Here is a 17489-nt window from a genome sequence, read left to right as displayed (position 1 = left end):
CATCTTAGCTCAGACCTAACAGGCAGGTAGGTGGGAGATTAACTGAAACATAAGAGCTGATCCCTGCTGAGTCAGCACTGTGAGAGGAACACACAGAGATCTGGAGCATTAAGCATGTTTTTCAATCTTTATCATTTATGCACAAGAAATTCATCTTCTTCTCTGCACATAAAGCCTCTAATGAAACAACCTGCGCTGCTCTGACTGGTCTGAGACGAGGCAATAATATGTCACATGTTGTTTTGTACATTACAGCAGTCCATCTTGTTTTAGACGCCTGAAGAGGTCTGAATTACACAGATTCTTTTTAATTATACTTTCTTTAGCAGACAAACATAACCACCACCATGTTCTTCTAATTGTTCTTGTATTGTTTTAACCCTTTGGAACCTGGAGCAACATCACTTTTCTTGTGCTTCTTTCAGACACCTCTCGCAAGTATTAAATGTCATTTGGTGCATTTAGTTGCATGTCCTGCTTCAAATGGACACACATTTTAACAAACAACAGCAAAGAGCAGCTGCATTTACTGCTCACAAACCAACCTAATCATAAGAAAATAGGAATGTACGATACTGGATCTTTTGCCGATACCTGATATGCCGATATGTAACAACTCATTTGACCAGTAACTGATACGGTACCGATAAATCAGCTTTTTTCCCCACCTAATTTTAGTGATCAAGTCTCTTCTGTAGTGGAATTAACATCATATTACACATACATACTCTTATCGTGACGGCCCACCAGCAGATGGAGACATGAAATACAACAGTTTTCAATGTATGTAATATTCATTCATTGTGCACATTAAGAAAACGCATGTTGGCCAATTCTGATATTTTGTTTTAAAGCCAATATCGGCTAATGCCAATGACGTGCTGATATTATCGTGCATCCCTACCAGGAAAAATAGTGACATTGTACATTTCTGCAAACCACAAATATGTTATATTTGTACGTTATTATGTGGCAGATAAGTTCAGACTTTACAGTGAAACCGTAACGCCTGACACACCAAGTTGAGGGTCAGCCGTTGGTCAATGTTGGGCTGTCAATGGGCGTCTGTCGCCTTAGTCGGTGTGGTGTGTCCTGCACCCATCGCTGAATGAAATCACTCTAATTGGCGGTTCAGCTTAGTGCACGAGAAGAGAACCTTCTCAAGTCCAGACGGAATAGAGTCCTGCGGGGATCAGCTGTGAAGTCCGGTGGCCAGTGGCTGCTTGCTCTGCTACCATTTAGCAGCTAGCGAAACATCCTGGCACAGACTATTTGGTGGAGTTAACCAGCCTGTCCCTCATGCAGCATTTGATGATATGTAGAAGCACGGCTGGTTTTGGCTTTCAGTAGTCCACCACTAACATTCTCGTCACGTCTCGCCTCCTCATCAAATGAAACATAGATTTTGTTTTATTTTTTATTATCAAGATCTATTTTTAGCTCGTCATCGTCTCATTTTCATCATGGAAAAAAAGGTCATTGACGAATATTTTTTGTCATAGTTTTCATCAATGAAATTAACACTGGCAGAAGGTCAGAGTATTTTTCTTTAGCCACTGAGCACTTTAGCAGAAACATTTCCTGATGGTTTGAGTTGTTGTTCGCTGGCCCACTGTAAATATGCTCAGTTCTTTCAACATTGGATTGTTAATGTGCAAACTTGCTAACTAGCATTGTGACGGTCTTCCTGTGTCCCTTTTTTAAATGACAAATACAGACAACTGCCATCTGCTGGTGTGGAGTGTCACACAGGCGCAGAACGTATGTGTTGGTTGGCCATCGGCTGAAATGCTTGTGGCCTGTTCATGTGCAACTTTTTGGCTAAGACATATGTGACATAAGGGAACCCAACCATCAGCTTACATCGCCGCTAGTTCTCTGAAGTCTGTTTTGGAGTATCTGGGTCTTTGTATTTCAACACGCTGTGATTAAAGTGGTTCGGAAATGTTGTAGCTCAACATTTTCTTCTGGGAATGAGGCTGCACAAATTTAGCCAAAGTTTCAGATCTGCTCTGATGGTCGAGGGTTTCACTCTGTCAGCGAGAGGCTGTCTTTAAAATAAAACACTTGTAAAGAGACAAATTTGTTTTTGATTTGTCACCAAATCATTTTGTTGTTGGTGTGAAACATGTGCTAGTGTGCACATTATCCATGCTCTGTGTGTTATTTTACGGCACATGCACAGGAGAAAGCGAAGTGTGTTGGTCTTATTAGCTGTGCAAATTTGAAGCTGACTTACCAGAGAGGCAAACTGCACCTGCATCTATAGACCTGCTGATGCCCCCGTGTTTATATACAGTGTGTACAGTGTGTGTGTGTGTGTGTGTGTGTGTGTTTGAAGGTGACTGAAGGTGAAAGAAACTCCTGAAATGAGTTAAAGCTCCAATCTGAGGTTTGATGAGCTGTAAACTCGACTGAAGGTTTTATCCTCCGACTGCAGCACCGTCACCTCGGCTGCAGCTGTGAGTGTGTGTGTGTGTGTGTGTGTGTGTGTGTGTGTGTGTGTGTGTGTGTAGAGTACATTATGACCACAGTTGAAGCTGACAGGTGTTGAAGCATCAGTGACCTTCTGTTCAGATATAAACTGGAGGTCAGACAAACACAATTACAGCAGAGAAGCACACACACATTCCTGCATTTTCTCCATCTTGTTTTGGTGTTTGTTGGAATAAACGCAGGTATGGTGGTTTTGTGTGTGTGTGTGTGTGTGTGTGTGTGTGTGTGTGTGTGTGTGTGAGTGTGTGTGAGGGGTGGGTTTAAATTTCCCCATCCTAAAGCTGATTAGGCGCAGCAGCTTTTGTCACCCGCCGTGTTTTCTGGATCCCGTTTGGTCCTCCGAGTGGAAAATTTGCCGAACTAAGTGCGTCTGGTAATGAGATCAAGAGGCGTTTTTATAATTCCGCTGAGTTTGGTGTTTCAGTTTAGTGTCGCCCCGGGGTTTAGTGAGTGCGCACACACACACACACACACACACACACACACACACACACACACATGCTGCTGCAGTGAAGTGGAGTGATAATGAGGGTGAGTGTGTGTGAACGCTGTAAACTACCAAAACAAAAAAGTTAGGTTCATTTTATTTCTCATTTTACGACTCAAGATTGCCAGATGAAATACAGATTGTGGCCTCTTTATGCTACACACACGTAGAACATACTGTAATCAAATGTTTAAATTATAGTAGAATATAATGAAATACAATTAAACAGTCTATACAAGTCCATATCTATCTATCTATCTATCTATCTATCTATCTATCTATCTATCTATCTATCCATCCATCCATCTATCCATCCATCTATCAATCTATCTATCCATCCATCTATCCATCCATCTATCCATCTATCATCTATCCATCCATCTGTCCATCTATCCATCCATCTATCCATCCATCTATCAATCTATCTATCCATCCATCTATCCATCCATCTATCCATCTATCATCTATCCATCCATCTGTCCATCTATCCATCCATCTATCCATCTATCCATCTATCAATCTATCTATCCATCCATCTATCCATCCATCTATCCATCTATCATCTATCCATCCATCCATCCATCTATCCATCCATCTATCCATCATCCATCCATCTATCCATCCATCTATCCATCCATCCATCCATCTATCTATCAATCTATCCATCCATCCATCTATCCATCATCCATCCATCTATCCATCCATCTATCATCTATCCATCCATCCATCTATCCATCCATCTATCATCTATCCATCCATCTGTCCATCTATCCATCATCCATCCATCTATCCATCCATCCATCTATCCATCCATCCATCCATCTATCTATCAATCTATCCATCCATCTATCCATCCATCCATCCATCCATCCATCTATCTATCCATCCATCTAGCCATCATCCATCCATCTATCCATCCATCCATCCATCTATCTATCAATCTATCCATCCATCTATCCATCATCCATCCATCTATCCATCCATCCATCCATCTATCTATCAATCTATCCATCCATCTATCTATCTATCCATCCATCCATCCATCTATCAATCTATCCATCCATCCATCCATCCATCCATCCATTTATCCATCCATTTATCCATCCATCCATCCATCCATCCATCTATCCATCTCTCCATCTATCTATCATCCATCCATCCATATCTCCATCTATCCATCCATCTATCTATCAATCTATCCATCCATCTATCATCTATCCATCCATCCATCATCTATCCATCCATCTATCATCTATCCATCCATCTATCATCTATCCATCTATCCCTCCATCTATCATCTATCCAGCCATCTATCATCTATCCATCCATCCATCCATCTATCCATCCATCTATCCATCTATCCATCCATCTATCATCTATCCATCCATCTGTCCATCTATCCAGCCATCTATCATCTATCCATCCATCCATCCATCCATCTATCCAGCCATCTATCATCTATCCATCCATCTATCCATCCATCTATCATCTATCCAGCCATCTATCATCTATCCATCCATCCATCATCCATCCATCCATCCATCCATCCATCTATCATCTATCCATCCATCCATCCATCCATCCATCCATCCATCTATCCATCCATCCATCCATCCATCCATCTATCTATCCATCTATCCATCTATCCATCTATCCATCTATCCATCCATCCATCCATCCATCCATCTATCATTTATCCATTTATCCATCCATCCATACAGGCAGCTAGATGCTCCTATAGCAGCTCGACTCCTCTCCTCACCACGTATGTATAAAGAGAACTCTGTAGCTGTTGCTGTGTCTCGTGTGTGACGAAGAATCGATGATGAGAGACTAGTTGTTGAGGTCGAGAAATATAGCTAAACGACCCACAATCCCGTTGTCATAAAGTCAACGGCAAAAAAGATACTTCCTGGTGAGTCACAGCTCTGGAGATCAGCTCTTCAGGTGAGAAGTCAAGTTTATTTAGGGGCTGTCCACACATGATTTTAAGCTAATGCAGAGGGGAGGAAGTACAGATCTGTCAGTAAGAGTGTAATAACTTTGTGTGGTCGTCTGTTGTCGAGCTGCAGCACAAGGCGTCCAATGTGTGCAAGGTGCGGCACTTGACACGCGTCACAGCATGCATAGCATGGCAGCAGTGACGGTTGTGTTTTCAGCTTGAGAGTTCAAATTATTGTGCATTGACGAACTGGCTCTATATCCATTTATTAATATTTAATTACGTTGACTTCCAGACTTTAGATGATGTGAGACATGAGTGTTTTATTCAGTCAGATGTATCAGAGGGTTCAAAAACAGTCATAATTATGATTTAAATGTTGATGTGAATAATTTGGAAAGACATAAATGTTTAGCATAAATAGTTCAGTTAGACTCTGTGTCAGCCGTGTCACAACATAACAACAAGGATTTACACTGCAGCTGCACAGCAGAAGAAAAAAAACAGATTTCACCTTTTATAAAAACATCTTACTTTAATTCAGAAAATGAGGCATTTTAGGGCAAATTTTACAAATTAATAAATGGTATTTGTCCCGAAATGTGCCGCCTGAAACCTGCTGAGCTCCATGTTTCCTCGTCACTTTGTTGTAATGACTCACACTCTGCTTTCATGACATCGCCACACAGGATTTCTGGGTAGTGCAGCCAGCTGAATTTCAAAAAGCTCCAGTATCTCTTGCAGCCATCTGAGGCCACAACATGTGATATCTTTCCTAATGCGGCCTTAAATCGAAACCAAACTTTCCTCCAGTGATAAGTTTTAGTCCTTCAGAGTGTCGACCTGCAGTCAGCGCTCAGGGACGACTTTCCCCTCCGGTCCACCTCACGAGGAGCAGAGATCTGACCTTAATCTCAATTTTTGGGGCCTCCTGCTAGGCTTCGAATTAAATCAGCCCTATCCCCCAGAGTGTGTGTCCGTGTGTGTGTGTGTGTGTGTGTGTGTGTGTGTGTTAAGAGGGCAACACCATATGGCCAGACTGATCATTAAGGAGGCTGCCGGAGGCAAAAAACCGCTGGAGCTACTCCCCTCACACACATTTACACACACACACACACACACACTCAGTCGCTCGGCGAGTGTCACGACGGATCGTGCTCAGAGGCTGTGACGGACCGGTGCACTTAAGCTTTTCCTCTCTCACACACACACACACTCACACACTCTCTCCGGTGTCGTAATGAAGGTCCTCCATGTCTCCACAGATGGTGTTTGTCTCCTAAAGTCTCCTTGGTGCCGGTAAACAGAGAGCAGGCCGGACCCTGACAGACCTGCCTCTGGGCTCTGAACATGCATCTGTATACGTGTGTGTGTGCCTGTGTTTACTACGTCCATGTGTGTCAGAAGGAAAGGAGGAAGCGAGGAGATAAGGTCCAAGGAAAGAGGAGTTTAGGAGACAGGAGAGAAGAAAAATTGCTAGAGAGTAGAAGATGAGAAGAAATAAAGAGGAAAGAAAAGAAAAAGGCCGGAAGATGAGCAGAGAGGAGGTGAAGGGGAGGAAGGAGACAAGTGGACAAAGGATAGGAAGAAAAGAGAGGGTGATAAAGGTTCAGAGGGAAGATGTAAGAAGGTGAATGAAGGAAAGAAGGAAAAATAATAGGCCTGCAGAGGAGGTAAAAAAAAGGAAGGATAAGAGGAAGGAGGAAAGCAAGGGGGCGACCAAGAGGTTAGGAGAAGCTGTTGAGGAGAGAAGGAGAGGAAATGATAATAAAGGACTGTTATTAGGAGGAGAGGAAAACAGGAAAGGGAGAGAAAGCACAGAGGAAAGAAGAAGAGAGAAAAGGGAACACAGGGGGGAGGAGGAGATAAGGACTCAAAGTAAGAGCTTAGGAGACAAGGACAGGGACAAGCAAAGGGGCTAAAGTTTTACACTTCACCTTGAAGCTTTAGGAGTTTCACCCAGGCCCCCAGGAAGTGCACCGGGCTTCGAAACTAATTTCACATAGTGGCCAAACGATGGAATTAAACTGCAGAGTCCGTCCCATGATGGCTTTGACTTTTTCCCATGACTCGTGTCAGTATCAGAATTTGATCCAGTTGGTTTGATAGCTTTTGAAAAGTCGTGAAGAGTCACACGATTAAGTCATTTATCCCCATTCAATTTAGTGTAGAGCTAAATAGGAAGTAGCCGACTCGGATGGTGGAAGTCATTATAGGCCCAGTGAAGCAGTGCTGATGCATCAGTTGAACGACTGTGGCTTCATGTGCCACTGAGCAAGTTTCATAGGAATGGATGGGGTCCTGCTCCTGATGCTGTATCCACTTCAATTTATACGTCTATGGTTTCACTGTAGGGGAGACCGGGGATGATTGTAACACTTTTTGTTTGAGCAAGTGTAACTCAGTGGGTTTTTTTGTTAGAGCTCTTAAATTTTGATATGTGGTACCCATATTTGTCTGCTATAAATAACACACACTTTGACCTCTACTACACCATCACAGATTATGGAGATTAATGTCAAATACAAAGAGGTATATTGTTACAACTCACCCCAGTACTGGGGTGAGTTGTAGCTAGCTGGGGATGGATGTAACAATTAAATTATTGTGCTTAAAAAAAGATTCACAATAGGCTAAATGTATTCAAGCACTTCAATGAATAATAAAGAATGAACAATAAACTTGTAAGAATACAATTATAATATTAAAATTAATAGAAATGTATAACATAAATACAAAAAAGGTTGACGTTTGAACAGCATTTGAACAGTTGAACAATAAAAACTTTTTTTTTTTTTCAGTAACTATTATCTGAGCAAACTAAGGCATAATACCTATAGCCTATTTTAATCTGATTGGCAGTTGTGGCAAATGTAGATATCCTTGCTGTGCAAGGGGTGCAGGCTTCGTGGGCCCAAAATCCCCACTTTTTAAGAACTGTTACAACCCTCCCCATGCCTAGCAGCCATGAAAGAGTTAACAGTTTTTAGCATTTAGCTTCAAAGATAGCACTAATGAAACACATCAAATTAAACTAGAGAAACTACTACTTGAACCTATGTAAACGAAACAATTGTACATACAACACAATGGACACTATGCAAAAACAATTGTGATGAAAATGTTTGGTTTCTCACCTGAAAAACAGTTTTTTGGCTCTAGACCAGACAAATTTGGACTCAGAGACATGTGGCTTCACCAGTGAGCTCCAATTGTAAATGGGCATGGACTATGTTGATGATGTCACCACAGCTCGTTTCTAATTGGCCAAACTGAGAGTGTTACAACTATCCCTTTGTTACAACCATCCCCGGTCTCCCATACCCACTGCAGCATGCACCTCCTTGAAAATGTAAATGCACGTCAGGGCTACGGATTTGTTCAACTGTTCGATCGTCTCAAAGACAATGGGTCAAGCACCGAAAATATGTCAGGAAATACCCCACTGTGAAGCTTTTCTGTGTAAAAGATGGTTGCTAACAAGAAGCTAAATGAGACGACAGAACCTCATCCATGACGTGACAGCATCGTTGTGATGGCGATGTTCACTCATGTGACCATGGTGTAGTTTCTTTATAGCCTAACCTAGCCTGACGATTGCATTTGTGTTTAAAAACAACAAAAATAGTGTTCATTTGTGAAGATCATCATCCTGAACAAAACATGTAAGTATCATAAAAGTTTGTTTGCCACAGATCTTATTTTCTGCAATAATCCAAAATCCAAAGGAAAAATCCTGCTGGCTTTTTGACGAGGGAACCAGGGCGACGCTATCTTCCATGTGAGCCTATAAAAATGTAATACCTGCTGTTAGCAGTTTTGCAAATACACACAGATTAATTTGGCTGTTTCATTTTCTGGTGTGAAGGAGGAGAAAAGGAAAGAAAGAAATCAAAGATGGCGAGGAGAGAGGCGAGGAAAAGACACAGTGTAGAGTAACAGAGAAATTTGAATTTATAAGTTTCAACACCCCACAAGTGTGTGTGTGTGTGTGTGTATGTGTGTGTGTGTGTGTGTGTGTGTGAGAGAGAGAGAGAGAGAGAGAGCGAGAGAAAGAGGAGGGTTGGAGGAGAGAAAGGCATCTAATGAGCCCCACTGTGAGAGAGACGCCTGTTTTTCTCCCAAATATTTGATATCTACTGCTGCTGTCCACACGGGTCATCACTCTGTGTGTGTGTGTGTGTGTGTGTGTGTGTGTGTGTGTGTGTGTGTGTGTGTGTCTACTGCCAATCAAACACTTGTTTTTCTGCATGGAAATCTCCTCCAATATCACTCAGAAAGTTTCTTTTCACAATGAGAGCTCCACTGTCGACATGATGGACAGCTCTCAACATCTGCACGTGTTGTGGTCTCTCAGGCTGCTTTTACACCTGCCCTGTTTGGTTCGGTTCAATTGAACTCAAGTTCCTTTGGGCAGGTGTGAACACAGCAATCACACTCAGGTGTGCACCAAAACAACCGGACCGAGACCTTCTTGAAGAGGTGGTCTCAGTCCGGTTACAAACGAACTCTGGTGCGGTTGGTTTGTGGTGAGAAGGTGTTCCGACCTGGATGTGAAGCAACTGCAGTCACATGACACATTGTTTGGGTTAAACATGAGCATGTTACAGTCCTGGAGGATTATTAATGTGCACCTCCTCCTGTACTGCCTTAATATGCACATTCAGCACATCCAATGCATCAAAACATTGTTTTCTAGTTGGAGCCGCGCCTCGTTTTCAAACTGTATGGTTTGACTAAAATGAACAATGACAGCAATATAGTCCACGATGAGCAGCGCTAAAATCAACCTGCGTAGTTGTCCCTCCATTGTGACATTAGAAAGTGTCACATTTATCTTGCAAGTGTACTCTTCTTCAACGTTTGCTTTACTTCCTGGATTTTTCCCACATGGAAATTCTGACCAATCAAGAGCAGCTTTCTCACACAAGGCATTTGATCTGGTCCTCTTGTAAATGCTGCCGTGAGAACACGAACCAACTCTAGGCAATTATACAACTTTGGAACAACATGAGTCCCTGATTCAGACCAAAGGAGACGACTCTAGGTCTGACAGCAGCCTGAGTAAGAAACACTTGAGATCATAAGGGATGTTGTGTTTATTAGAATCACTCTGTGTGTGTTGCATCACGTCGGCCGTGTTTGTCATGTCTGTGGCATCACACACAGTTTGTGTCTCACATATTTAGAATTCCTATGAACAACTTGTGGCGATTCTAATTTTGGTGATGTTTTAATTTGATTAGAAGGATTAAAAACTTTGTCTCTGTGAGCTTTGGTTTGATCAAAGCCTGAGCTGAACTCACTGCTAAAAAGGAGCTGTGTTTTCTATTTCTTAAAATAAAATAGGTGACATATTCAGAAGCAGAGCTGCAGCTAACACTCATCTTAAATTAACTTTTTAATCTGTCTTCTTTTTAAATTAATCATTTATGTTATAAAATGTCAAAAATGAGAGATGCCAATCATGGTTCACTGAGAAACGAGGTGATGTGCACAGTTTGCCTAATTAGACTCAGTGTCCAAAGGTCGATGAAAACAACTAGAGAGTATAAATAAATGTTTATAGTCAAAGCTGAGATTAATAAAATCTGTCAATCAGCTCTTCAACTTCAACATTATCGAGCTGGTAACGTTGCCCTGATCTCCACTTCCTCCCTCCAGGTGCCAACGCCAAGCTGCGCTACCAGATCACCTCAGGAAACACGATGGGCACCTTCGACGTGGAGCCCGAGGTGGGCACCATCTTCGTGGCTCAGCCGCTCGACTACGAGATGGAACAGCGCTTTGAGCTGCGGCTGGTGGCCTCCGATGGGAAGTGGGAGAATGAGACACTGGTGGTGGTTCAGGTGGTCAACCGCAACGACGAGGCGCCTGTCTTCAGCCAGACGGAGTACCACGCCGCCGTGACAGAGGAGCTCACACAGCTTCCTGTTTTCATGCTGGAGGTCAGTCATTGTGTTTGTATGACATCATTTTAAAGGCCTCTCTGCCTGATAGCAGTGTAAATCACTAGTTTTATTATAACACAATATTATGTCAGTTTGGACAACAACATGATATTTGCTGATTTCACAAAGTCCATGAATCGATTTTGATTCTATTCAAGTCAGGGGTCTGCGTTTAACTTGAGACGATTGATAAATAAAGGCGTATCCTAAAGATGATGATATGGATCCATGTTTTTCCTCTACACTGATGATATTGGATCGTTTATCATTAATTCAATACATCCATTAAGATCAATGGATCGTTAAAAATGTGCAAAAATTCAAGCATATCTGACATAATCATGAGCCAGAAGTTCGTGTATAACTCACGTATTTTGTAAGGTTGTGATCACATGACCAATGTGCTGGCGGGAGTAAAGAAGGAAGCGTTTCCGAGCGGTGCAGTTAGGAGGAAGGTTGGGTGGTGGTCAGGAAAAACAGGACTTTTTCCAGGAGGTTGTTGTTCGGGACTTTGTGTCCTTTGAAGGTACGTCGTGTCCATGTTTCTTTTCCGTAAACCTAACCTCCGTGACTTTATGTTAACTGCGTAACTTTACATTAAGGACTCAACTTTACGATACGATACGAACCATTGGATGAGGAGAAGATGAGCACGTTGAATGTTTTTGACTGAACACTGATCAGATGTCGGTCCAGTCCACATCAATCTGTTAAAAATGCAAACATGAGAAAGTAGCACCTTCTGAACGCACTTCCACCGTGACGGAGCTGTCACGAAAATGTCAGTTTATACGATCAAGATGTGAAAATGTATCAGGTTTAATACAGACAAATCTAATAGTGCTGGTCACGCTTCAAACGTGGAGGTGAATCAGCCCGGAGCGACACCTCAGCACAGATCCAGTGTCCACATACTAACACATCACATGTGTGTGACATTGTTTAACACAATATCAAATTTAACATCCACCAACCTGACAGGAAGGAACCAGGAACTGAAAAGTTGCCTCAGAAAGTCAGTCGACCTCCTTCTTCTGCGGCTTTCATCCGCCTTTCGTCACACCTATCTCTGGTAATTCACGGTAATATGCATGTGCCACCAAGCTAAATCAGATTAGAAAGGTGGAAGTGCGTCGGTGAGGCCCGGGATGAAATCCCCGTCAGAGAGGCATGTGTCACCGAGTCCTCAACCCGGGCCTGCTCCCCCTCGCCTGCTGGAATTGATTTGATGTACGCTCGGTTCCTCTCAATAGTTTTCCCCGGCCCCTCCCTGAACGCGGGCCGCTGTGAGCCCCGTGTGTTAATACAATTCAGCAGATAGTGAACGGAGGGGAAAATCCAATTTGAAATGAATATTCTTTGACTTCACCTGCGTGGCAGCCTCCTCTGTGGCGCCGCGACTGCTCATCTTCAATATTGTCTACCTGCATCACGTTGTCAGGGAATGCAGAGAGCCAACAAGGGGGGAGGTGGCAGCAGGGAGGAGGGAGGATGGAGGGGGGAGAAAACTTCAAAGGCTTCTGTAAACAAACCCTCCAGTGAGAAAAGAGGAGAAGAAAGGGTAAAAGTGTACTTTTTTCTTGCTTTTGTTGGCGTCTATTAACTTTTAATTGCATTGTGTGTCGCGGTGACAGATGTGAGAGCTGGTGTCCCCTCGTTCAGAGAGATAGCAGGAAGGCAGGTTAATTAAGCAAACAGGACAAAGCAACAGAGAAATGTTTATTCCTGTGTTGCACGGTCCCTGTGTGCGGGGGCAGCTGCTGCAATCAGCTCCCTGCCGCATGTCCTATTTGCTGGGCTTGACATTTGTACATAATAAAAAAAGCAATTCAACTGTTTTGATAAGAAAAAAAGAGAAAGAACAAAAAGCAATAGTTCCTGTGAAGAGGGAGAATGTTTATTTCAACTGAAGAGAGAAGTCAATGTTGCTGCTTTGACCAGCTTGCTAAAAAAAAAAAAAAATGTGACAGTCAGCGACCATGTTTCATTACTCGTATAATGAAATCCATTTCATTAGCAGATGTTGGTGTCTTGTGGCTGATTGTTTTTACATGTTTGTGAGTTTAAAAGTCTTTTAATATCACCAATGGACCCACTCTGTAATACTTTGTTCACTGCTGTTCAGTGTTCTGTAGCAAGTACAATAACCTGTTGAAGTTTTGTGCTGTAATTCTAATTAAATATATTTTTTTTACCCATTTTTAAAAGGAGAATAGTCAAACAGCACTTAAAACACAAAAGCAATAGACTAAAAACATAAATGGATAGAAAAGCTTTTTAAAATTAAGATTATGTTAAAGGCATTACAGAACACAAGTGTTTTAAATCAGGCTTTTAAACAGTTCTGATGGGCATTAGGACCTCAGAATGATTCAGATCTAGTTTGTTTGTTCGATGTGTCCCCCAACAACCTATAAAGGCCAAACTGTCCTTAGCTTTGTGTGAGTGGCCACATTGGAAGGCCGACCTCCTGGCTCCTGAAAATGTACAAAAACTACGGACCCTGATTACGCTGATTCGCATCCCCTTGGCTGTTGCCGCTACAAAAAATGCTGTGGCAAAGAGCACTGGGCAAAACAACATGATGCATTTTTAGAGCAAGGTTGCGTGCACAACTGGGCAATCAGATGTGACTTACAGGAAAATACACACAAACTAATCTCCTGTGATCTCTCTGCATTTGCCACCGTCACACTGTCTCTACCACATAAAACAGTAGCCTACCTGCTTGATTTGATTGGCTGCCTGGGCCAGGTTTGACATTTAGGTGTTTCACACTGCTCTAAGCATGTTGCTAAGGGAGCTATTAGCCACAGGGAGCTGTTAGCTCTATTCTAAGGGAGCTGTTAGCACCAAGCTAAGAGAGCTGTTGGCCCCAGGCTAAGATAGCTGTTGGCTTCAGGCTGAGGGAGCTGTTAGCACCAAGCTAACAGAGCTGTTGGCTTCAAGCTAAGGGAGCTGTTAGCCCATAGCTAAGGGATCTGTCAGCTCCAGGCTAAGGCAGCTGTTAGCCCATGGCTAAGGGATCTGTTAGCCCCAGGCTAAGAAAGCATTTACACTGGCACAATCCTCACTCCTCCTCCAAGTGGGCTAACTTAAGCCTAAGGCCTGCTCCGGACAAGGGTTATCCTAGAGTTTGCAGGGTTATCACCTGAAAATGGCCTTAACCTGTGGGTAAAAGTTGCCATTGTGAAAGTAAAGGCTGATTTAATAATATCATTTTAGAACGTTAACATGAGTCACATGTTACATGTAGAGAAAGACATTTATAAATGCTAATTAGCAGACATCTACCAGATGGCCTGAAAGGCTGAGGGGAGTGACGTAAAAGAAATCAGAAATGTATCTCATTTTGGATATTTTCTTGTCCAACCCTCGCAGGTGTCGGCCACAGATCCAGACCAAGAGGCCGACCAGACTGCCCTGCGCTACTCCCTCCATGGCCAGGGTGCCGGCGGTGAGTTCACCATTGATGAGCGCACAGGAAGAATCTATGCCCAACGGCGCCTAGACCGTGAAGAGCGCCCAGCCTGGAGATTCCTCGTCCTCGCCACAGACGAGGGAGGGGCAGGACTCACGGGATTTGCTGATGTGCTGTTAGAGGTCCGAGACGTCAACGACAATGCACCCTTCTTCCCCTGCCCGGCACTGGAAGTGGACGGATGTTTTGTTGGCCAAGTGCCTGAGAATTCACCTGCCGACACTTCCGTCATGGAGATGCGCGCCATGGACCTGGACGACCCCAATGAGGGCAAGAACGCCATGCTGACCTACAGCATTATCAAGAACGTCCGTAATGAGATTAACCTCAATCTGTTCTCCATCAACGCCAGCACAGGGACCATCTACACGGTTCTACGTTCCCTGGACCGGGAGGCAGAGGACCGGTATCTGGTGGTGGTGGAGGCCAGGGATGGAGGGGGTTTAGCGGGAACAGGGACAGCCACCATCATGGTTTCAGATGTCAACGATCATCCACCAGTGTTCACTCAGAGGGTCTACACCACGCAGGTGAGTCCACCATGGCGGGGCAATATCATTTGTTTGATTCTAACAACAAGGCAACTCAAAGAGTTTACATTAGAGATTTAAGAAACTCAAGGCGATATATAAAGTCACCATTTATAATAACAGTATTAATGACACATGATGTACTTCTGTGGTGTCCTCTGGTGTTCAGGTGACGGAGGACCTGGAGGTGAACAGCGAGGTTCTTGTAGTTTCTGCCACAGACGGAGATGAGGGTGAGAACGCTGTGGTAACCTTCAGCATCGTTGGTGGTGACGAGGACAGGAAGTTCTTTGTGGAGACAGACAAAGTGAACAGACGTGGTGTGATAAAACTCAAGAAGAAGGTTGACTTTGAAAAGCCCCGTGAGAGGACTTTCAATCTGACGCTGAAGGCTGAAGATGCTGATTTCTTCAGCCTGGCCTACTGTCTTGTTCAAGTGGAGGACGCCAATGACCACGCCCCCGTATTTTTCCCACAGTTCTACGAGTCACCAGCCATGTCCGAAGACGTACCTGTGGGGACAATTGTTGCTCAGGTTACAGCTTCGGATCTGGACTCGGGCCAAAACGGACGCTTTTCTTACAGTATTTCAAAAGAGTCGGACCCCTACAGTCAGTTTCTGGTGGACCAGTCCGGTTGGGTGGTCGTGGCTGATTCTCTGGATAGGGAGAAAATCTCTCAGCACAGGATCATGGTCCTCGCTACAGATGCTGGGAGTCCACCAATGACCGGCTCTGCCATTGTCATGGTGACTGTACTTGATGTTAACGATAACGGGCCGGAGTTCGAGGTCTCCTATAAACCAGTCGTTTGGGAGAACACGGCAGCTCCCCAGGCGGTTCAAATGAACGAAACATCTCTGCTCCTCCATGCCACCGACCGAGACACCTCCCCCAACAGCGGGCCATTCTCCATACGGCTGCTCATGCTCACTTCAGACGCCACCAACTTCAATTTGACGGACTTTCGTAATGGCAGCGCAGGCATCACCGCCCTCCGGACCTTCGACCGTGAGAGGCAGAAGGAGTACCGCCTCCCGATTCTTATGATTGACAGCGGCTCTCCTCCAATGAGCTCCACCAGCACGCTGACAGTCGTCATTGGTGACAGGAATGACCACCCTCACTCACCAGGACACACTAACTTCATCGTCTACAGTTATGAACGTATGTGTTTAGGATTTTTGTTGCCTGATTCATAGAGACAGATTATTTTGCTTCATATTTAACATGCAGGAGCCGAGTAGCTATTTTGGAATTTGAAATACATAAGTCAATATATTTTCTGATATGATGGTATTTTTCTCTGGATTGATGCTCTGATTGATGTTGGTCCATTGCTTTTGACATTGCATTGTGAATATTTTGGGTCTAATATTAGGTCATAATAATTCTCAGTACAGAATTGGGTAATGCAAAATGAGTTTCTGAACCTTTTTTGGCCTCTGAACCCATAGTTTTGCCCCAAATTTCCATGACCAAAAGTATTGGAGAGTTACGAATTTTGTATCTGGCATATATTTTGGCATTTTTCTTTAAAAAGCATGAAGGCAGTCATAAATGAATGGTTTGTGAACAGTGAATATACACCATCCTCAATACACTATGCTGTTTCTGATATTTAAAATTGATCTGCAGACCAAACAAAGATCATGTTTTGACTTAAAATCTCCACATAAGGTGGCATGAAAGCCGCTGGAAAAGCAGGGATAGGTCAGTGAGTACCCAGCACCCAGGTTCAGTGGCTCAAACACCGTTGGGAAACACTGTGATGTGTTGGCAAAGAACACCCAGGTTCAGTGGCTCAAAAGCTGCTGGAAAATGTCTCAATGTGGTGGTAAATTAACACCCAGGTTTGGCGACTCAAAAGCTGCTGGGAATTGGTGTGATGTGTTGGTGAAACATTTATTTGGTGCCACAAACTCCAGTGGAGACACTGCGAAGGGTCGTCAAAAAACAACCTGTATTATTGTTTGTTGGTCGGCAACTTGGCAGGCGTCTCGCCTAGCTGTCATGCCATCCACCATCCCCTCCACCTCCTGATGACAAAGTCAGCTCATACACTACATCACTTTAGAGAAGTCGATATGATATGTATAGAAATGTAACATATCTGTGGTTTGCAGGAACGTATGATGCCACTGTTTTCTTCTGGCTATCTGTGGTTTGCAGGAACGTATGATGCCACTGTTTTCTTCTGGCGTCTTTTTCTTCCCTTCTGAAGTTCACAGCTCTACTGTTGAACAGCTCTTTTAGATTTTTGGGGGGGGGTTTGTACTTGTTAACCTTCATGTTTCCAGGAACACTCTTTGCTGAGTGCACTTGCTGTTTTTTTTTTTGTTGTTTTTCATTTCACACCTGAGAGCCTCAAAGTACAACCTGCTACTTTCTGCTCCACTGTAGAAGCTGCTTTTGTCAAAGACATCGTGATCTTAGATGTGGACGGCCAAAAGAACATTTGTCATGCATCCTCCCAGTTCACCAGCTGGTCTGAGGGATTCAAACTGGTGTCTTTCTAGTCACAGACGGGCTCCTCTAACCTTCAGGTCCCACGGTGTCCCTCCCACCACCTCCTGAGTGCTCTGTGCTCGTGTTGTTAAGAC

At 43.6% G+C, this 17489-nt stretch overlaps 2 protein-coding genes across 2 annotated transcripts in view; one reads left to right on the top strand and one right to left on the bottom strand.

Annotated features, from left to right (window-relative positions):
* nagpa (N-acetylglucosamine-1-phosphodiester alpha-N-acetylglucosaminidase) overlaps positions 1-17489 on the bottom strand; it is a 402702-nt gene that overhangs the window by 272939 nt on the left and 112274 nt on the right. The window lies entirely within an intron of this gene.
* Positions 1-17489, top strand: part of si:dkey-22o22.2 (neural-cadherin) — a 177895-nt gene that overhangs the window by 123159 nt on the left and 37247 nt on the right. Inside the window, exons 17-19 of the mRNA XM_050046302.1 lie at positions 10590-10873; positions 14258-14887; positions 15057-16053. Coding sequence (XP_049902259.1) covers positions 10590-10873; positions 14258-14887; positions 15057-16053 — 1911 coding nt within the window. The remainder of the gene's footprint in view (positions 1-10589; positions 10874-14257; positions 14888-15056; positions 16054-17489) is intronic.

This window comes from Epinephelus moara, chromosome 6 (genome assembly GCF_006386435.1).
Source record: "Epinephelus moara isolate mb chromosome 6, YSFRI_EMoa_1.0, whole genome shotgun sequence".
Classification (NCBI taxonomy): Eukaryota; Metazoa; Chordata; class Actinopteri; order Perciformes; family Serranidae; genus Epinephelus; species Epinephelus moara.
This window is presented reverse-complemented; position numbering and strand designations above follow the sequence as displayed.